The 22,884-nt window shown below is 38.6% G+C and overlaps 1 protein-coding gene across 4 annotated transcripts in view; it reads left to right on the top strand.

Annotated features, from left to right (window-relative positions):
* METAP1D (methionyl aminopeptidase type 1D, mitochondrial) overlaps positions 1 to 22,884 on the top strand; it is a 129,061-nt gene that overhangs the window by 58,865 nt on the left and 47,312 nt on the right. For 3 of the 4 annotated variants that reach the window (XR_012678302.1, XM_075180636.1, XM_075180637.1), the window contains exons 2-5: positions 6,357 to 6,526; positions 8,961 to 9,110; positions 10,853 to 11,001; positions 14,814 to 14,856. Coding sequence is in view for 3 of the 4 variants with exons in the window: in XM_075180636.1 (XP_075036737.1) it covers positions 6,357 to 6,526; positions 8,961 to 9,110; positions 10,853 to 11,001; positions 14,814 to 14,856 (512 nt within the window). In the remaining variant the exon portion in view is untranslated. The remainder of the gene's footprint in view (positions 1 to 6,356; positions 6,527 to 8,960; positions 9,111 to 10,852; positions 11,002 to 14,813; positions 14,857 to 22,884) is intronic. The other variant, XM_075180638.1, reaches the window with a different exon arrangement.

Below are 22,884 nucleotides of genomic sequence, written 5' to 3'. Positions count from 1 at the left end.
TAGTAAATAGAAAAGCTAATTATAAACTCCCAAGATGATCTTATCTAGAAAGAGGAGTATTAGAAGTGCTGGCCTAGGAGGGAGCTTCAAAGAGCTGTGATTTGGACAGCGAGAAGATGAAGGGATTTCAGAGAGCTCGTGAAGCTGAAAGTCATGTACATAAAATACATTATATTGACAGTGCAAATGCTGGGCATGAAAATGAGTCTTGTGGGTGATGTCACGGAAACTTCTCACTGGAAGAATAGACTTATTCATGGCGCTTCCGTTCCAGTGTCTGCAATATCCGCAGCACCCAAGGCTTGTGTAGCATGCTCCCACTTGGATTGCTATTGTTTATATCTTACAGAGTATTCTTCATATGCAATAAATAATCTTATAGCACATCATTAGTAATTGTACCATGATGTTATGGAGATTAAAGGGAATCTTTCATTTAAAACTGCTTTTCTGTGATTTCGGCCTTGACATTAAGCTAGTAAGATAGCACAGACTGATGAGACTTACTACTGTGATTTATTGTTGATTTATCTCTAGAACATTTGTTTTTGTACCTACTCAGAAGTGCACCGTGTTTTGGATCTCCTCTCCGCAGCTGCTTATAACAGATTGTTGGGAAAAGTGTTAGGCTGGGTACACACTTTACAAAAGTTCTCTCCGATTGTATAAACGATTTAAAAAAAAAAAAAAAAAATCCTCATCAGCAGCCGATTCATGTGCACACACTCAACAAGTTTTAAACGATTTACCTTCAGACCTGTGCTCTTCATCTGTCGTAACCATCGGTTGAAAAGATTGTGACTGCACACTCCATAGAGATCTATGGACACTGCCGTTCCTGAGTGTATACACACTGCAGAATTGGCAGGACATTGTCCCATCGTTGAATGAGATTTTTGGTTTGGTCTAAAAATCAAATGAAACGATACGTTGTACTTTCAAACGATCCTCGTTGCAGCATACACTATAATGCGATATTGGGCTGCACGTTCCTTTATCGTTTGATTGGCCCGACAATTGGCTGAAAACACTGTAGCGCGTACCCAGCCTTATTCCATGGTTTTCCTGTTTAAAAGATCCACAAAATATGTCCTGTTGTTGAGGCCTAAGGGCTGGTTTCAGCTCCAGCACTCTAGAACATTTTTCCCAACCATGGTCTTCCAGCGGTGCATGTTTTCCACTTCAGCTGGGAGTGCAGGTGTGTTCGTTACTGTCTGCCACATTCTAAGTGATCCACATGTGTTACATATTTCACCTGTGATCCTGTAAGGCAGGCCTGTCCAACCTGCGGCCCTCCAGATGTTGTGAAACTACAAGCCCCAGCATGCTTTGCCAGTAGACAACCTGTTGATAGCTGGAGGGGCATGCTGGGACTTGTAGTTTCACAACATCTGGAGGGCCGCAGGTTGGACAGGCCTGCTGTAAGGAGATCTGGAAAGCCCACTTAGTGTTATCTTCAGAAAGTAGACTGATCTAGACAAAGGTCAAGAGTTGTCGGATTTAGTTAGATGTAAAATTATTATAAATATTTTTTATCAGTTGCAGAAAGTATGACATAAGTAAAAATAAAAACTAAATATGTTTATGATACAAATAGCACATCACATTCCCTGCCTAAATTTATTAACTGAATATACTTGGTAAATTTACTAAAAATAGTAGCATCTTACCAACTCATTTATAAAATTAAGGTGTGCGGCATTGAAAACTAGTAATAATAGTACAATCTTGTATGTATTGGATAGAACATTGCATTTTGTAGCAAATTCAGAAGTGAAAAAAGTTGAATGTGTTTTATTAAAAAGAAGCTATTATAAATGCTCTGTGTTAGAGCCAAGCGCTGGTTATCTGTGTGCATGTGCAATAGAGACACCGTAGAAGTAATTTACATACTGGTAAAAAAATGTGTATTTAATTTTGCAGAAATGTACCTATTGATCCGCCTTGTTCATACATAGGGCAATACCAGTTTTGGGCCTCTGCGCCTAATTTTGTGGGTTTGCCAGGTTCGACTGCAAAAGGCGCATGGTGGAGAAACTAAATAGGTCACTTCAAAGTCCAGCCTAGAACCAAGCTCTTCCTTCGTTTCAGTCATTCCATCATTCTCTTAAAGTACTGCTCCGCTAAGCCTGTAGGACTGTCTTTATTACAGGTGTTGTAGTTTTGGATTTTTTTTGTTTGTTTTGTATTACATTGGTTAAAGTACGACTATTAAGGTGCTTTCCTGTACAAATCCAGGTACAGATGTCTTTGAAAGGATGAGGCCTGATACCCACCAACCTTGGAGGAAACCACCATTCTTTTTCCACTGGGGAAATAGAGATCTGCAGCTTCAGCGCTAAACAGGCTACGACCCCTGTAACTGTGTCGTCTCTACGCTTTCCATGTAATATAAATATCGTACCTCGCAATATTAAATTGAAATCTTGCTTTTGCATGTGAGCTTAATCTGAGGCACATGAGTGTGCTCAGCCCATATTTCGCTAAACGTGCTCCCCACTTTCCTCTCCTCAGAATATGCAAAATGTCCAACCATGCAAATGCCTCTATTTTGAAGCATCAATTTAATTTGCATAAAATCAGGCGCAGTATGGCGTTCCACCATCTCCTGTTTAACTGACCGGGTGTGTCCATGGTCATATCTCTCGAAGCATAGTGTAGCATAGTATGCTCTTTATACTTGAAACAAAGAAAAGTATTTGATCGTACTAAAGCTTTCTACTAATTCTGCTTTTGAAAAGTATGATATGATAAAGTATGATATGTATGAATATATAAATTGGGTAATAAAAATGATCATGCAGTATACATTGCTCTTAGCAGGTCATTTTATTAATTGGGGGTCATTTCTCCATAAGCATTTTCTAAATGATTTAACAATGTCTAATAAATAGAGCAAGTTGTATCAATATTCAAAGGAATGAAATGTACAATAAATAGTTCAACCTTTTCTACATGTTGAAAATATGTTTTCAGAATTTGTTCTACTTAAAACAAATAGAAAAAACATTCAATGTCTCTTCTAGTTAGCAAGGAGCCAAGACCCGTTGCATCGCATCTTGCTGTAAACAGCAGCTAAGTACCACATATGTACTGTAATCTTTGAATGACCTCATGTTTTTATATATTTTTGTCCTGCCAATAGTACATTTTGCGCAAACCGTATCTTTATGTGGGGGATTTGCAGAGCATGTACATAATGTATCTGCTGGAGTGATTTTCTTTGATTGGCCCCAATAAATACATTTGTGCAGTAAAAAAAAAAATGGAAATGCAAGACTTTCTTTACTCAGTGGAACGTGCGTGTGTACATAATACATTGGAAGATTTTTCAAGAACACTTCAGCCTTATGAAAAGATTACCATAATGCTACCTACTAAGGTTTATCTGCGTGACTTTCTTTATCTTAAGTACTAGAAGCATATATTGAGGACAAATTTATTGGTTTCACCTGAGCACAATTGAAGCCTTTCTTTTAAAATGCCTTTATAAAAAATAAATCCTATAACTTGCTATTTTCTTAAATTATACGTGTCCGTGTTACTCCAGTCTTGTTTGTTCATTGGTTTCATAGTCACTTGGGTTGGAGAGAACAGCAAAGCTTTGGACGTCAACTTTACTTTTAAATGCAGATGGAGCAGAGTTTAGTGCAGCCCATGGTGCACCGTGGTCGAGGAATAAATGGACAACCTGGTCTATGTTGTGACATATTTATGTTTTAATTTAGCTGGGAATAGCCTGGTATACTTGAATTAATTGCAAAAAAAAAAATGATGTGCCATAACACGTTGTTTGAATGCCATAAACTATGCTCTGTCTATATATAACCTTTTAATGATGCTCATTCTGTAAAGCCTAAGAACTCCTAGTTAATGCAGCTTAAGTGCCCTTTAAAATAGTGATCAATTGATTTGCTCTAAGGATTGTAATTACTGTATTCACTGCGCTATGAAAACGTCAGACAGATTAAATGTTGAAAAAGAAGTAAAAACACCTGTGAGTTTGTCCCCCTGAAGGTGCTGCCGTTCTTAGTTTTCGGTCGGTATTTTGTGGCAGAATGCTTTCTATATCTTTTCTGGGGGCTCTTGGAAATCTAATAAGTTCCTTTGGATTTCAGTATCATCTCTATGCGGATGATACCCAAATTTATCTATCCTCTCCTGATCTCTCGACATCTGTATTGTCCCGTGTAACTGATTGTCTTTCTGCCATTTCATCTTGGGTGTCCTCTCGCCAACTCAAACTTAATCTTTCTAAAACAGAGTTAATAATATTCCCACCCACCAACAAGAGCATACCTGACATTTCTATCTCTGTTGATAACATGACCATAAATCCCACCCCACAACCTCGCTGCCTAGGTGTAATCCTTGACTCACACCTATCCTTTGTTCCCCACATTGACTCTATATCTAAATCATGTTACATACATCTAAAAAACATTTCCAGAATTTGCACATATCTCACGCAAGACACTGCAAAAACCTTAATTCATGCACTTATCATCTCCCGCATTGACTATTGCAATTCCCTCCTTACTGGCCTTCCCAAGAACAGACTCAAACCCCTACAATCTATTTTGCACGCTGCAGCAAGATTGATTTTCCTTGCAAATTGTTATTCCTCTGTTGAATCACTCTGTATGTCTCTACACTGGTTGCCTGTTTTCTACCGAATCCAATGTAAAATACTTTTACTAACGTACAAGGCCATCAACAAAGCTGCACCAACATACATCTCCTCTCTTGTCACAAAATATCTCCCAACTCGGCAACTCCGTTCTGCACAAGATCTGCGTCTCTCATCCACACTAATTACATCCTCCCATTCCCGATTACAGGACTTTTTCCGGGCTGCACCGACTCTATGGAATTCTCTCCCTCGCACAGTAAGACTCTCCTCTAGTCTACAAGCTTTCAAGCGTTCTCTGAAAACCCACCTCTTCAGACAAGCTTATAATATTCCTCAACCACCCTCTTAACCTCACTACATTACCCTATTACCACCCGTTAAACAGCTACCCCTTGACTAACATTGTTGTGTGACAGGATCATTTAGCTTATGAGTCACTTTTACCTTTGCAGTCTGGCTGGGCCGACTGCAAATGTAGACTTAACCTCATGTGTCAAACTCCCATTGTCAAATAGATTGTAAGCTTGCGAGCAGGGCCTTCTCACCTCTTTGTCTGTTTTACCCAGCTTGTTTATTAGTTTACTATGTTTGTCCCCAATTGTAAAGCGCTACGGAATATGTTGGCGCTATATAAATAAATGATGATGATGGGGGTTGTGGCAAATGACCAGTGTAGTGGGATTGGCCAGTGATCTTGCCAGTGCTGTCATCAACCAATCAAAATTACTAGCCTGAAAGATACAATACCATTTGTATGTTTTGGGCTAAGTCTGCCACTGGCATAGGCGGGATTCCAGGTGAGGGAGAAGAGAGATGAAAGAAAGCAATTGAGTAAAAATGTATGTTGGAACCATGTGAATAGTATGTATTTGTCCTCTTTGATGTGATATAGCATATATATGTAACTAATGGAGACTGTTCCATTTTAAGGTAATGTCCTGCCAAATTATTTTCCCTTTCCATAAAATATCGGAACGTCAGGGGTCTGATGCCCGTAATCCTTGCCATTCAGACAACCCTCTAACAGCTATTTTTTCTCCTGTGGATGTTACCAGTATTTTAAAATCCAGTGATTCCCGCACCTAGAGGGGATCTCATGTTTCAGAAGCGTACATTAAGCCCCTAATCAGCGGAGGTCCTGGCAGGGCGGAACAGTTACCCCTGCACAAGCTCAGAAGAGTAGATGGGGGGTCTCGAGTGGATAGGGCAGCATTGCGCTCCCCTCAAATCCCCAAATATGGAGTGTTAAGCCCCTGGGTTCTGGACATCAGACTTGTGCCATTCTGATGTTTGGGACAAGGGCCTTTTGTATTAGAAAAAAAAAGGTTTTAATTTGAATGCTAAGAACTGGGGTTAATTACCTGATCTCAGCTGTCTATATGAGGATGTAGTCAGATTAAACTTTATTTGTTTTTTGAACATCAAAACATTTTTGCCTGAGTGATGTTGCACACAGTTTCATGGAATTCTCTCTAGAATACAGGCTGACAAGCTAGTTGTTTTTTGTATTAATCTATACAGATTTGTTTGCCAATTAATTCAGATGTGCTGATGTATTTTATAGCAAATAGAGTTTCAGGAGAACAGAAAAGTTAGTGTTTTCACTCTCCCCCTGAAAGTTCTGTTAATGATGAGCGCTGATTTAAACAGTTTAACGTGATGATGTCTTAGAAATGAAAGGATATATTAACTGATATTTTTCTTTTCACATCTCTCCTTGCAGGTTATGTGACTGGCTGTCATAGAGTTTTCTCTCCATCAATCAATCATATCTACTTACACAGACAGTTAAACATTCAACAAAGGAGATGTTTCTCTTTCCGAAGACAAAGAAGCACTGCTTATAGTATAGTTTGGCCAGGTACAGTTTCCCCAGCTCATCCAGTTCCTGAGGTAACTGTAATTTCTATTATCTGATTATTTTCCCAGTCAATATAAAGGTTGACTGCACTACTGATCAAGTACATTCATCCACTGACAGCCAGGGGCTAAAATCCTGGTCTGGGATTTAAGTCCTAAACAACAGAGCTGCATGTACTCCGCTCCCAGCTAGATAGTGATAGAAAGAATAGGTAATCAGTGTTTAGGTGAGCCCAGTCTCAAGACAGATAGTTACAGGCAATCTCTCCAATGAGGCAGACATCGGCAGGTGGGCATCAGCTCCAAGCAAGTGGCCAGCACAACTTATACAATGTGCCACAATGTTAGTAAATGATTTAAGTAAATAAGATGTTTTATGGTTGATATCCAACCTGCGCGTTCGTCATTAGACAGACTGTTGTGAATGTGATGAGTCTACATTGAGACAAATGCGGTTACCTTTGAAGAAAAACATGAGCTTCTGTAATAAGGTTTTTTTTTTTCTTATTCTTTTTTTACGTAACCATTATCATTTTACTGAACTGGAAAAACAGTCTGCTTGTGATAATAATATATCTTGCATTATATACCGCTGGCATAAGGCACTGCAATTTTACGTACAGTAGCAGCAAGTGCTCAGTGATTCTGGATCTTACAAAGTTCCACTGTGATTGTGATTAAAAGTTGTATGGCCAGTAGACAGTGACCACTCTGTTGCCTCGCATTACTAGATGAATTCATAGTGCTTCTGACTATTCAAACTAGAAAACGTGTCTACAGGTCTCTGTGGGTCCAGGTTAGTGTTGCCAATGTTAAGGGTTATTTACCCAACTGGCCCGATTCAAGGGTCGTAGCTTACAAAACCAGATGGAGTTTTGCCCCAAAGTGGGCGTTTCCTGATGGGGGTTTGTGCTGATAGGGGCAGGACTTGATTTGTCCTGATTCTGCGAGTCTGAATGTTGGCAGGTATGTTTACATATATGGATCTCCGCATCACCGTTCACATTTTAAGATGTGTGCCTGTCTTTGCACCAGTGCACCAGGTTTACAGGAATGGCTATTATCTGTGCCTTTAGATGGAAGCGTCTGGGTGGTGTGTGGGAAATGTATGTATGATATGAGTAACCGGTCGGACCAGGGGGGTGTTTCTACCTAAATGCGAGCTGGGAGCAATCATGCTCCTTGACTTGTGCCCACAAGATTTTGTTTTGCTGTACGAGACACGTAAAGGAGATTCAAGGGGTAGGAAGGGCGCATTTAAATAAGAATTCCCTGGTTAGTGCAGGCTTGCATAGCTGCCATCTCCCAAAAGCAGGGGCAGACTGAATTTATAGAGGCAGTTCCAGAGGCCAGAATGTGGGTGTGTAAATCTGTATGCACTAGGCAATTATAAATGCATTTTCACAAATAGAAAAGTATTGTTGGGTAGTTTTTATGTTTCTAATGACCGCCTCTTCCCCTGAGTGCCTGTTTGTCTCTGAGTATCCATGTTTCCTATTTTATATGAATGCCTATTTCCAATTGTGTAGTTACGCTGTCTGTATGTGCTTCAGGATGTGAGAACAATTGTAGAATGTGTTAATTGATATAGATGCTATTTGTCTCTCCCCATGACCCAGTTTAATTTAAGCTATTTAAATATTAATTTAATATGCAAGTTAAGATGGGGACGCGCAGACCGATCCTGCCGCTCATACACACATAGGTGTCCAAATTGGATGAGGTTGGGCTGATATAACTTCCAGCATGACTGGGGGCTGTTGAGAGAAGAACGCACACAACGACTTATTGCGGTCATTTGCAGTCGTCCGCCAACCACACTTAGACATGTCATTTATTTAGTACCTTCTACAAAATGATAGCTAGAATCTAATTGGTTGCTATAGGCAACATCCCCACTTTTTCAAACCCGCAGTTTAGTAAATCTAGCCCTAAGATTTGTATTTAAGCTCTGTGTAGCGGCCCCTTGTCTATAATATGAAGTTTCTCTTAAAGCGTTTTCTTACATGACGAGGTTCGGAGTGTTACAAAGCAAAATGAAAAGAAGCCACAGGCTTCATCAAACGTGTCATTTTCTAATAACCAATTTTCAATTTCGGCTCATTACTGAAGCCCTTAGAATAAATGTTTTGCAGTTGTCTGTCATTTTAATGCAGAAGAAAAAAAAGACGTAGGTGTCCCTACTGTTTTCAAACTGTTACATCGATGAAATAAGTTTTAGGAAATTTTGGGCATTGCTTCTATCGCAGTTCACAGGCTGTGTAACTTTCTTGTAATCGGCAATGTTAAGTTCAAAAAGGCACTGGAAGGAACACTGAAGAAGCCTTGAGGGTTTGCTTGTTGGCTCACGGAGGTCACTACTCGAACTCAAAGGGCAAGTTGCCATGAAGCAGGAGGGACTGTCTGAGAAAATGATCCCATTGTCATGCTGTTTTCTGATCTTCATTTCCAATCCTTTTCCTCCAAGCACATAATGAAGCCAGACTATGTGACGACAGGCATTGTGCCCGGCTGGGGAGACTTCATTGAAATTAAGGACGAAGATCAGATTCGAGGGCTTCGTCAGGCTTGTCAGCTAGCCCGTCATGTTTTACTCATGGCTGGAAAAATGTTAAAGGTAATGGAGGAAAAAAGTATATATACCCTCCTGAATTATCAAATGGTCCAAGAGGGACTCTTGTTATTTGTTATAAGTGTACACAACTTACGGTCACTGCTCAGGCTCACACATCTCAGCAGACTGCGGGATACAAGATGTCATAAAACACAACTTACTATACACAGATACATCATCCATAGAGATCCATACATCAGACCCCAGCAGGGACAATTTGTGAGCGTATTTTAGTTCAGTAGAGGAACTGTGCAGCTAAGAGGGACTCTTGGAAGGTCTGTGCTAGATACAGTCACAAATGCATAGAGTACTGCAAAATTATTGCATTTTAAAACAATATGGATACAGGGTAACAATGCTGAAGTAGCACTTTTGACCATTAGGTGATGCAGAGCAATACATTTTTTGTACAATGTAGTTTGTAGAGTACACTAGAGCAGGATCCATATTTGCCTTACTTATGTGTATATTATAGTGTGTTATGCATATATGAAATAATGTAATAATGGCTTTGACAAAATGTAATGATAGAACGGCATCAGTGAAATTCTTTGCCCCCGTTATTAGTCCCATTCTGCTATACATTTGCTATCCCACCTGCTTCTGAAATCTTGTACTCGTCCCTGATCATACTTCCATAACTCACAATGACTTCTCTGCAATGTTTAATCTCTTCTTTTAGTATATATGGATGATACACAATAGTTCTGCCTATGGCTGCTGCCACTCATACAAGTGTATACAAATATGCTCAAAATTAGGTTGCTCGCAAGTCTCTAAATATTGATACAAAATGCAAAGTAAAAGGGTTATGTTTGTAATATATATTTCTCTCATTAATAATAATGGTTTCGGTTGGTGACTCATTGACCAATATAATACTATGCTTATTTTGATTTTTCCTGGGTGAAGATAATGGGGACTCATTTGGACTTATGAGCGAATCCAGCTAAAGGGTGTAAATTTGCACCTCGACCAACCTTGTTGCAATCCAAGAGAAGTAAATGCAATATAATTATTTTTTATTTTAGAATTTTTTTTTATTATTTTCATGCAGGGAATATACTGTTTTTGGATGCAGCATACAAACACTGAACAGTTTTATTGCTGTACTGCAATTTAGAGTTGATTTAGGATGTTTCCCCTCCCAACTCTAATCTGTTTGCATGGAAACAAACTTACTTATTTGAATAGAACATTGTAATAACAAGAATACAGATAATCTACTATTTGATAACATCGATAGTGAAATACTGAAAGTCGAACGATAGTGAAAGGAGAAACAATACTTCCATTACTATTCACCACCACAATTGTCATAAAAAATCTATTAAATTGTAACTGGGGACGGGCACATATTGGAATAAGGGAGGTATAGAGGGAAGGGGGGTTTGGCAGACAGGAAGCTCATAGTATTGAGTTCTCAAATGGCTTACGGGAGTTATGATATTGGTACCAAAAGCTCCACAGTTGTATGGAAGGCAGCTACTATATTGTCAAGAAAGCTGGATAAGTATTTAATTGAGGAGACATAACACAACAGGGTTTTGTCAAGGTGCAAAATTGCACCTTCCAGATGGATTTACACCTAACTCAAATTGAGGCCCAATATAGTTTAATGAGGTGCCGTTACACAGTAATACAGGTTGCAGTAACAGAACACATGGCTGCAGACACTGACTAGCACAATATACAAGGTTGTACACAATCTGAGCCATCTTTCTCTGTGTTTCTCCCCATTTCAGGTTGGCATGACAACTGAAGAAATCGATGCATTTGTTCATCAGAGTATTATTAGTGGAAATGCTTATCCATCCCCATTATGTTATGGAGGGTTCCCCAAATCTGTGTGCACCTCCGTAAACAATGTGGTCTGCCATGGAATTCCAGATAGGTATTTTTTTTTTTGTATTTATTAAAACCACTTCATTTTATGTCTGATGTGTGTAAGTGTGTATTTTGAAGAAGAAAAAAAAACCCTCAAACAGTATAGAGCTCATTGAATAACATTGCATTTAAGTGCAAAATTTGCATTAAACCATAGCAACCAACTACACGCCTGCCTTTGTTGTCTAACACACCAGGCAAATAACATCTAATTGCTGATGAGTTGTTGTGGATGAGTGCAAACATTGTACCTAACTTCAGTGTTAATATCTGAGCCTCTTTATATATGGATTGTTGAATTGTTATTTACAAAATATCCAAGTACTGATGACCACTGCACCATACCTTTTACGTTTATGCAGAAACATAATATAATATACATTGCAGGGCAGGCTTAAGCCCCCCTTTTGCAACCTGTGGCTTGCCGGCTTTGGGAGAACCACAAGTCCCTGCACACTATTCCAGCTAGAGGCCAAGCTTTTTTTCAATGTGTCATATTCTTCCAGAATAATGTTCTTATGTTTTGTTTTTTTTACCAATAAATAATGTTGATAAAAAAATGGTATATTTTAATTTTTTTTACAGAAGGTACTTTCTTTTTGTAGCTTACCTGAAAAAATATCTTTTTAATTACAATATATGTGGCAACATAGTGGAGCACATATAGACCGTGTACGGAATATGGGCATTTTATACAGTTTGTGACACGGAAACAGTAGCATGGTTGTTGTATTTTTCACATTTTCTCCCTTTCTCCTTTTTATTTTTATTGTAATATTTTTTCTTTTTACTGGGGAAGGACATGAAAAGATTCAGGAGGTTCCCCCCAAAAAAGGGGATTATGGGAAAAAGCCAGAGCACGGCAGCTGAATGTACAGTGGATATGAGAAATCATACCACAGCTTGTCACTGGGAGACCTTTTATATCCACTGTATTATGGCTGCTCTTGGCAGAGTAAACGCCATTTTAAAGTTGCTGACAAGACAGATAATATTAGTATAAGTATCAGTCTAATTAAGATCTTTCTTCAGGGTAAATTATTATTAGTGTTAAAAATGTTAGACAAGTACCCATATAGAGGTTACATGTCAGAGGGGGTGGTGTAAGTAAGACATAACAAGGTTTAATTAACACATGAATAGCAATATGTCTTAATGTAATTATCCCATTACTAGCACTATAGCTGAGTATAATGACTTGTGAGTAACAATAGGACAGTGTGTAATTACCACCATGAGGTAAATATGGTGGTGTAATTATTAGTGAGAGTGATTACCTTCCTGAGTAACAATATGGCTGAGAGTATTTACTGCAGAAAGTAGCGACATAGCTGAGTATAATAGCCTATGAGTAACAACAGGACAGAGTGTAATTACCTCCACAACTTATCATGGTGGTGTAATTACCAGTGAGTAACTCTGTGGTGTGTGATTAACTCCCTGATTAGTAATATGGTTGAGGGTATTTACTGCTACAAGTAGCAATGAGTGCAGATAGCGCCAGTACTCAGTGAGTGACATTATGGCTTATTGTAATCCTCCTTAAGAATCAAAGTAGCTTAGTCATACTATTATTTATTGGGGTATTTTTAGTCAGTCATATTACTATATTGCTATAAGCTATATTGATTCTAATAGATTAATTACAGAAGGACTTATGGGTAAATGTATCAAGCTGCGGGTTTCCTGTGGGTTTGAAAAGTGGAGGTATTGCCTATAGCAACCAATCAGATTCTAGCTATCATTTTGTAGAATACACTAAATAAGTGATAACTAGAATTTGGTTGCTATAGGCAACACCTCCACTTTTTAAACCCACCGGAAACTCACTGCTTGATACATTTACCCCTTAATGTTTTAATGTCACTCCCTGAGTAATTGCTCTCAGTCATATTGCTACTCATTGCGTAAATTTTCAAGTTTCATTAATTAATCTCCAGAAATGTGGACTTAGAAATGGGCTTTTCCACAGAAGTGCTAATATGAGGTGTAAAATGCATCCCATGGAAAGTATAGGGCTCAGGTTGGTTCTGTAATCCCTGCCACCACAGAGGAGGGCAACAAATCAAGTCCTTCTACAGTGAGAAAAGCATGGGCATCTGCAAAACCAGGACCCCCATCCTTCCTAAACTCGGCCTCCCCATATCTGTATCTTATTTAAATAATTTTGTCCTGAAAGCAACATCCGTTTTTAGTAAGGACACCTCTATTCCACTTAACGTTTCCCATGAGCCGGTGCTAACACCTCCACTCCAGATATTGCCATCTTGGCTTGCAAATCCGTGCGTTTCCCTGTAAGATTGCATTGGTGCTAAAGTAGGTGCACAAAAGCGAGATGTGGTTTACACATAAATAACAGTTATGGAGAATATACAGTGTGCGGTGTTACAACTAAAATCGTTTGTCATGTGAAACATTGCGTGTGAGTCAAAAGTGGCAAAAACTTCAATAATATCTTACTCCAATTAATGTCAGTCGTGTAATTTCCAGGAATGTAACCCTGGTTATACAGCCATCTGTGAGATAAAGGCTATACGGAGCAGGGAGAACCATTGCTGTAACTGTCAGTAAATTGTTGGGCTGCATTCTTCCCATCAGTACGAGCCCAGAAACTTGCTGTCTAATATTTTAAAGCCCTGCAGTTTATATTAGTGAGCCCCCACCTGGGGGCCGGGTGGTCGCTAGTTTCTGAAAAAGAAACGAAACCATAGTTGCTTTCACGTCCAAGCTCAACACATTCGTAGTTTCTCCTACCACACACATGATGTCAGGTGACAAGTGGCAATAATAAGTGGGACATTTTTTGTTTTATTTTAGTTATACTGCAGTCATTCAAAGGTTCAGTATGAATTTCAAATAAGTTGTACTGAATCCAGTTGTTGAAGTTGTGGGTGTATATGGTGGTATGTCATACCACCATTCTCCTACTGCCTTCACTCTAAAACTACCAAATTACGTTTATTTACATTTTCCATACCGCCACTTCTACATTTTTCACTTCAACCACTTGCTAAATTCCTAAAAAAAAGCCTTGTGGTGTTTTTGGGATTGAGGGTCGGTCTGACGACACAAATAAGTGTGTGTCTCTTGCGCCGCTGTTAGACAAAGTTAGTTTCGAAGAGGAATAATTCTAGGTTAAATGGATAGCGTACCCTCATAAGTAAGGTCTATTTTACTTCATTTTTCTGTAAATGTTATCTTCCTTTGACTGCGGATTTGCATTTAGTAATATGTCTACCCTCCTGTTTGCTCAGACAAGGTAGATGGAAATGTATCCTATTGTCCAAGCTGTTTAAAAAATATATTTACCTATAATCACTTTTTAGCAAAGCATCTCACAAAATAGGCATGTCCTGGTTTTCTTAGGGGGAAAGATTTCTACAAACAATATATTGTTGCTAACGCTATTTCCGCTAAACTGAATGATGACCAATCCTGATATAGGGCCTGATTTGTTAAAGAAAGTTAAGCAAAAAATTGAGTAAGTTTTCTTACTCAAGTTTTCTGGGAAAAAAAACATGTTGCAATGCAAGGGGTGCAAATTAGTTTATTATTTTGCTTATAAGGAAAATACTGAACACAAATACATGATAGCTTATTTGTACACTGAAATTTAAAGTTGATCTAGGACATGCCCTAACCAATATATAAATCTGGAATCACATTTTAAATTTACCTCCCCCCATGCAACATGGTTTTGTCTTACTTACTTTTGCTTAACTTTCCTTAATGAATCAGGGCCATTGTCTTTATTTAAAAGTGTACAACACAAGTGTGTTAAATATATGTGTAATTTTCTTTCTTTACTTCTTTTTTTAGCCGACCCCTCAAGGATGGAGATATTATCAACATAGATGTCACTGTAAGTCTTAATTAAACAACTTTTATCAGCTTTACAATTTAATACAAGTGCTTCTCCCCTTCCAGTGTTAGAGTGAATCCTTCAGATGACTTGTGCTTTAATAAATTGTGCTCCATATTCCTTCTGCCTTTTTATAACCTATGCAATATCGGCCACAGCCAGGAGAATCTGTGGCGGTCCAACAGCTGTGTAATCTCAGAAATCCCTGCCAGTTACACCGTCTTCCAACCGTGGGAACTACTAGTCTCAGCGTGCCCTGCCATCCCACAGTTTCCCTAAGCCTCTGATCTAAGTCAATAAATAAATGTATTGTTTCTAGAATAGAAAACTTAAATGCACCTACTGAGATTTCCCTATAAAGGCAATTAATAGCACTGAATAACTTTTCCTTTGGTGTAGATGACAATATTTGTATATGATAATAGAAGCCTATTGGAAACTGTGTTTTCAGTTATAAAATCCGCAGACACCAGAATGTTTTAGTTGAGGGTGTTTACTTGTTACACAGAAACAGCTGTTTTTATTTTCTTGGCTGTTTTTTCTTGGCTTTAACCCTGGTTTTACGCCAGGTAGACCCGGGCTTGACATGAATTTAAGGCTGGAATCGGATGAACTGAGATCAGTGTAGGCCTAAGTGAAATGTCAGCCCAATCCTGCTATGTGTCATGTTTTTGAGAAGGTGTAATTGTTATTGATCCTTCGGGTAGATAATGCAGAGCGCTGCAGTACTGAGCAGCTGTTGAAGATAGATATGTATGAGATGAGCGAATGTAGGGGAAAGGCTGTATTTTTCTTTCACTCCAGCGAGATTGATCTTCCTCTTCCTGCTGATTTGGAGTAGGGCCTGTCATTATCTTACTCTGTCATTAGAGGCTACATTGGCCTGGGTATGTCAGTCTATTTGGACAGCAACTCTTTTTTTTTTTGCTAGCAGTGTTCCCTACATTTATTACAATCCCTGAAGATAGTGTTGTGTTCCATTTGTGGCAGAAGAGCCGTTAACCCCTTTGCTGCAGAACAATTATATGTCAATCCCATGGTTAATGCCTTGGAGGCTGCTGAGCGTTTTAACACATGCCGGAGAATTGTATGGAGGCATTCTTTACCTGACATAAGACAATGCGCAATAGAATTGTCTTACAAATCAAATTAAATAATAATTCTGCCACAAACAGAATATGTTGTTTATAGGGACAGTGTTTGTTGCATAATTGCAAGCGCTACGGAGTATGTTGGCGCTATATAAATGATGATGATGATGATAATTGAGTTAGACTTTTCCGTGGCAGTGGTCATTTGTTTTATATTGACCAACTGCAGTGTCTCTTGTTCTATATATGCAGCTGAGTGTTATTATTCAGTAATAGATTGTAAACTCGCATTCGCGGGGTCCTCTTCATACTTTTGTATCACTTTTTAATTTATGAAAAAATTATCACTGCATTTTTTGTAACTTGTTAGACTTTTATTACAATTCTTCTTAGTTTGTCAGTGTTTTTTTAATTTTTTTTACGTATTACATTTTTATTACAATTTTTGGATAAAGAAGGGGATAAAATAAAAAAATAAGCAAAAGGGGGCAGAATTGGATAAGATTAGGGGCATGGGATACAATGACATAAAAATTGCATCAGTAAGACACCTCAAGCAATAATGAAACATCAATCAACCGTTATGAGGGAGCACAGGAGCTAGTTGAGAACCAGAAGGGATAATATTGGTGCTTTATAGATATTGAATGATGCTAATATTTTTAGATTTGTTTTAAGAGGAGTGAATTGAAATATCATCTTAGTGTGATAGTGTTGAGAGTTGACATCTATAATGGTCAGCATCTGCCCAGTAGTATGACATTCCTTTTTGATTTGTATTCTCATTTTAATAGCTGCGTATTAGGTGTGAATTATCACATACCGACAGGTAAACTAGGACAGGCCAAGAAGTTTATTATACCTTCAATAAATGGAAATTCAAACTTTCCGAGAGAATTTGGCAATTGTTCATCATGCTTAAAAAGCTTCACCTAACTTCCAGTGTGATCATTCCACTTTTCCAGTTCTCAATGCCCTGCTCAGGAGTAAACCTTAGTATGTGCCCTCATTTGTTATTGAGATGATGCATTTGTGTTGTGTATATTATTAAATAAAAGTAATTTTCCACTCATTTTTATTTCCAAATGTGTATGTGAAAGTTCCCATGAGACAAGTTAGAGTGCATTGTCATTGCATGTAACATTACCTTCACATTAGATTATGTGTACATTTGCTATGTGAGTGTAAGCTGTTGTGTTGGGCGGAGCAGTAGCCCTCCCAGAGAGTTCCCCAGCTATGAAGCATGAATGTGATGGGAACTCCACAATGCCAGTCCAATTACTACGCTATGAGACTTTACTGCACATGTGCAGCCCCCCACGTATGCTTGGTAAAGCAGAGTGGGGGCCTTCTTAGGGGATGGACATATAACGTGCCCACCCCCCTCCCAAATTTTGCTCTGGCGATTGCGTGTTGGCTGCTTCAGTGGCATTACTGACGGGAAATCTGCTCTGTATAAGAAAATTTCTTCCTCCACATTCACAACTTTATGAAACTTTAGAAATTTAGAAGTGACGGTATGAAATATGTAATGGGAATGTAAGTGAATGGAATGTGATAGGCTTACAATCATGGCCGTAGGAGAAGTGGCGGTATGACATATCACCGTATACACCCCCACTTCCACCACTGATATGAAGTTGATACATTAACCTTGTTATAGCCTGTTCAGGAAATTATTTTAAAATCCAAATGTTTTTAGAGCAGAATTCTAAACTAGTGGTTTCTACAAAATTAGTAAATGCAGTAGTGACTAAGTTGTCACTATTTATCATTATACAGTTGACACATTTGTACACAGCGAACCCAAATGTACATAGAATCCATCACTGAATGCGAACATTTATGTGAGCGAGTGTTAATGACCATCTTTGGTGGGAGCCATTCCTGTAACTGTTTCAGGATTCCTGTTGTACTTAACTGTGTTAGTTTTTTCATTTCCTCTAATTTTTAATGGCTATAATGATAAATTAAGGAATTTCCCCCCTTTAAAGTGTGTATGGCCTGTGTGGTTACATTGTGCTCTGTGTTACGTTGCCGGGAGGAGTGGGTTAGAGTTTGGAAGCAGTTAGGGAAAGGTACAGAAAGAAATAGACTTGTTTGCACAGTGGTGTCCTTCCCTGAGACATGATACACTGGATAGAGGAAGCACAGAATATAGAAATACTGTTGGAATTGTGATTAAGGGTTTCCTTGGACAAAAAAACAAGGAAAGGAGGGATGGGGGGTTTGAACAGAAAGACCAATCAAAAGCCATAATTATTTATTATTGTTTATTTATATAGTGTCACTATATTACACAGCTCTGTACAGAGAATATTGAATCATTCACGTCGGTCCTCGTCCCGTTAGAGCTTACAGTATAATTTCTCTAACACACACACTAGGGTCAACTTTTTTCAGCAGCCAATTAACCTACCTGTGTATTTTAGGACTGTGAGAGGAGCTGCCCTACGATACAATAAGCAAGAAATTGCAGCTTATGATTGGTCCTCCTGCTCACTCCTCCCCTGCACTAAAAATGTTTCCTAGTTGATAGTGCAGCTTTAATAATTGTGCACATAATACAACAATAGTGCAGCCCAATCAAATATGAACTTTGATCTGTATGCTAAGTTAGACCACTAAAAGGCAATTTCCAATTGTCTGCTATGAATTACGGTACGTTCCTGTTGATTTCCCAGTGTTATTCAATAAATACAGTATGTATCTGTAACAATATGGGTATCATGAACACCTTTTTGGTAATTCTAAAATTAATTTTACTACATAACATAGCACTGGGGCTGTATCTGGCGGGCATTAGGCTGATGTGCTGGGTATACATCAGCATGTGTATCTGGTCTGGTGAGCATACCTTATACCTCCTAACTGTCCCGATTTTCAGCTGGACAGTTCCTATTTTATACTGCCCCAGGGACATGATTGTCACACGGGTGGGAATGTTGTGGAGAAGGGAGAATTACAGCACATGGCAGCCATCTGGGGGCGCGGTCATGCCCCCATCGTAGCGCGGTTCACCCCAATCGTAGCGCGGTTCACCCCCATCGTAGCGTGGTCATGCCCCCATCGTACCATGGTCATGCCCCCATCGTACCGTGGTCATGCCCCCATCGTACCGTGATCATGCCCCAATCATACCGTGGTCATGCCCCCATCATAAACATGGTCATGCCCCCATCATACCGTGGTCATGTCACCATTATAAACGGGGTTATGCCCCTTGTCCCGCTGCTGGGGACTGACCTGATGGGAGGTATGATACCCTGTTTACCTTTCTTCTGTGCCATGTACTGCACAATAAGCATCTCCATCTTCACCATACCAACCATGAGAAATGTTTTGTTTCTCTCACCGCACATGATGATGTGTATGCGCACTTTGTACAGGCTTCTTTGCAGTGATCTGTCCAGACATTCACCATGTAGATTCCCAAAAACGTTGCAGAGTAATATCGAACAAAGGTAAAATAGTAATAAAATATATATACATTCATTTAAGCCTAATAAAGCAAGACTTTTTTATCATAGTCCTAATGAATAAAAAATATAAGTTTAAAACTTCTTGAGAGGGGACTGCAAATGTGCAGTGTATCAGACATAAAGCATTACAATAGTAAATGAGGGCCCATGTACTGCCCTACACTGAAGATACAGGCTCATTGGCTTCTCTTTCTGAATGTATATTGCTGCTAGAGTAAGAAACGTTCAGCTGTTCACTTAACAAAAATGAGCTCAGTAAAATTTTAGAAACTGCATTAACAATGTTATATCTGCGTGATCCAAGGAAGGTGTAACATTTTCTGTATGGAATACAAATGTTTCTATATGGAAGGTGCATTGTTATTTATAGTATTGAGAAGAGTTATTCTAAACTGTTTGCATTTCCATCAAATGCTGATTTTGAGCCAATAGGAACTTGAGTCAATGCCCCATCCTGATTATAGCTTTCGGCCCTAGAACAGAAAATGCCATCCTACATGTAAAACACAAACCACAGATCTGGTGAAATGTTGTATCTTTCCTTGCTGCCTGCTTACCAGACAAAGCTTAGAATACAAGTACATACATTGTGTCTGTGTGTGTATGTTAGGGGATTTAGACTGTAAGCCCCAATGGGGCAGGGACTGATGTGAATGAGCTCTCTGTACAGCGCTGCGGAATTAGTGGAGCTATATATATAAATAAATGGTGATGATGATACATTGATGGGCAATCAGCAACGCTGGCTTAATCTAATGTGAGTGGCATTGAGTTCTATATGTAAAATTTGGGGCTGGGGGTGTAAACTGTAACATGCATGTAGACCTAATAAATTGCAATTGACACTGAATATGGGGATTGTATTAGGGACCACTTTACCAGTAATCGTTGTGTGTGGATATGTTCAGCAGCTATAAGGAGTATTCACCCATTTTGGCTTTTTTCATATTTTATATTCTTAAATTATGGGTTCAAAATGCATTTATTCTGTATTTCTTACACTGATTAAACAAACAGATTATTCAAACATATTTCTTATTTAATTGCAAAGAAAAAAGCAATAATGGATTACATAAACTAAAATAAACCCAAGTGCAATCAGTTGTCTTCATAGTTCAAATAATTAATTGATTGGAGTCCACCTTTGTACAGTTAAAGTGTTTTATTTCATTTAAAATAAATACATCTGTCTTGTGAGAGGTCCCCACAGTTGCTGCATTTTCAAACAAGAGCTACAACATGGAGATTAATTAACAGTCAAAGCAAATCTGAGAAAAGTTTATTGAAAAGCACTTATCACGGGATGACTTTCATTATCCCCCAAAGCACTGTAAAAACCACTGTAAGGAAATGGAGACAAATATTATTATTGTTGACGATTTGTAAGGCTCTAAAGTGCTCTGCAGAAGAGACAAAAGGAGCGTGTCTCAGGGTCGAATTTTGTACAGCAGCAAGGGTTCGCCAGTGTGAATTTGTCTAGAAAAGGTTAATATCCAACACAGGGCTTCTGTTGGAGAAGGGCACTTGCTACAGAAGACACCTATGGCAACTCTGACGGCTACAATTTTCCATTGCAGAGGTGGGAGAAATTGTTTATGGGCAACAATAGCCCGTGCACGTCACAGATCTGTGCTTTACAGGGCAAAAAGAAAAAAATTGGTGCTTAAAATTCACATGCCTTAAAGATTACCAGGACCTTCAAGAGGAGTCCAACATTGAACTTTGTTGACTCAACACTCGGGGGCATATTCAATTGGCCGTGTTACTGTCAAAAGTAACGCGGCCTGCTCACTGAGCGGCAAGCAGAAATCAGTGTTCAAATTACCATATTAATGCTGCGGTGTGTCAGGGGGGATTGAATCGCCCCCTTAGTGCTTTATTTGGAGCAAGCCTTACTCTCATAACGATTGCACCCGCTTGCTAAGAGTGGCTATTGTGACAGTACCAGGTATGAGTAGTATAGTTTGGAGTTAGGTATGTTCTAATAAGGACATGAGTTTTCAGAGAGTGTATAAATATTGAGGGCTTGGGGGATAGTCTACATAGTAGAGAATTCTGTAGGTGGAAAGTGCACAGCAGAAGACTTGTAGGCGGGAGTGGGTGGCGTTTATCAGTGGCGATGCGAGACGCAGGTATGTCTAAGAGGGCACGAGAGAGAGTAATTCGAGATGAGGTTTGAGATGTATGAAGGGGTGTTGCTGAGGGCTTTGAAGGTGAGTAATCTGAATTGGATTCTGGAGAATATGAGGAGCCAGACTAGGTATTTGCAGTAGCTTCTCTGATGATGGCCCTTTCTGCAGAACTCTGCTGTTTAGATCATCTGCCTGTGTTTTATTACTCGGTACACATTTGTTTATGTTTTTATTGGAGAAGCCTGTATTAAACGTTATTACACTGGCTTGTTCTATCTATTATACATCTCTTATTTATATATATATATAATAAATGTGCATTCTATCATGTTTCATAGTGATATGTAATTAGCGAGAGATGTATAATAGATATATAGATATATATATATATATATATATATATATAAAAATATATACACAGATAGGAGGATGAAATAACGCCAATATAGGTAGTGTTAGCTGGTAACAATCACCCAGACAGTCAATGATTATTGATATGCTGGTACAGTCATTATTCAACAGCTTCCAACTACATCTTTTGCTTTTCTCTGTCTGCATTTCGGTATATAGTTGGAGTATCTGGAAGCTGTTGAATAATGACTGTACCAGCTCGCTAAGATTCATACTCTGCATATCAATAATCATTGACTGTCTGGGTGATTGTTACCAGCTAACACTACCTATATTGGCGCCATTTCATCCTCCTATCTGTGTATATATTGATTTATTTATTATCGGAGTACCATCCGTTATCTGGGAGGGAGGCTGCCTTATCTTATGAAGAAAGTGTTCTCCTATATTGGATATTTATTAATTTCTACTCACATATTCTGTGTTTGAGCGCCACGTTTTAATCTATCTGCTGAGATATATATATATATATATATATATATATATATATATATATATATATATATATATATATATATTTATAAAAAAAAACAATATATAAAGTCTTGTTTTGGGAACAGACATTGTGGATTTGATAACCTGGCCATAGATGTAATTTCTATGTTGTCTACAGATAATGTACTTTTTAAACGCATAACGAATTGATCATTGGGACTTGTACAAAGTAATATTTGAACATGATAAATGATTCCTTTATTAGTTGGTGTTATGTAATACATTTTCAAAGGAAGGATCACCTTTTGGTTCAAGCGATCATAAACAGCCTTACATCAACTTATCATGGTAATTAAAGCACCATTTCAGTTAGTTGCGGCACTTAAAATGATAGGTGTGGGTGGATTTTCTCATTCAAGTGTATCGGTTATGTATCAATTACGTATCCGTTTTGCTTTTTCTGCGGAGATTTGCATG

The sequence above is a fragment of the Mixophyes fleayi genome, chromosome 7 (assembly GCF_038048845.1).
Source record: "Mixophyes fleayi isolate aMixFle1 chromosome 7, aMixFle1.hap1, whole genome shotgun sequence".
NCBI lineage: Eukaryota > Metazoa > Chordata > Amphibia > Anura > Limnodynastidae > Mixophyes > Mixophyes fleayi.
The sequence above is the reverse complement of the archived record's forward strand: the minus strand, read 5'-3'. Positions and strand labels throughout refer to the sequence as shown.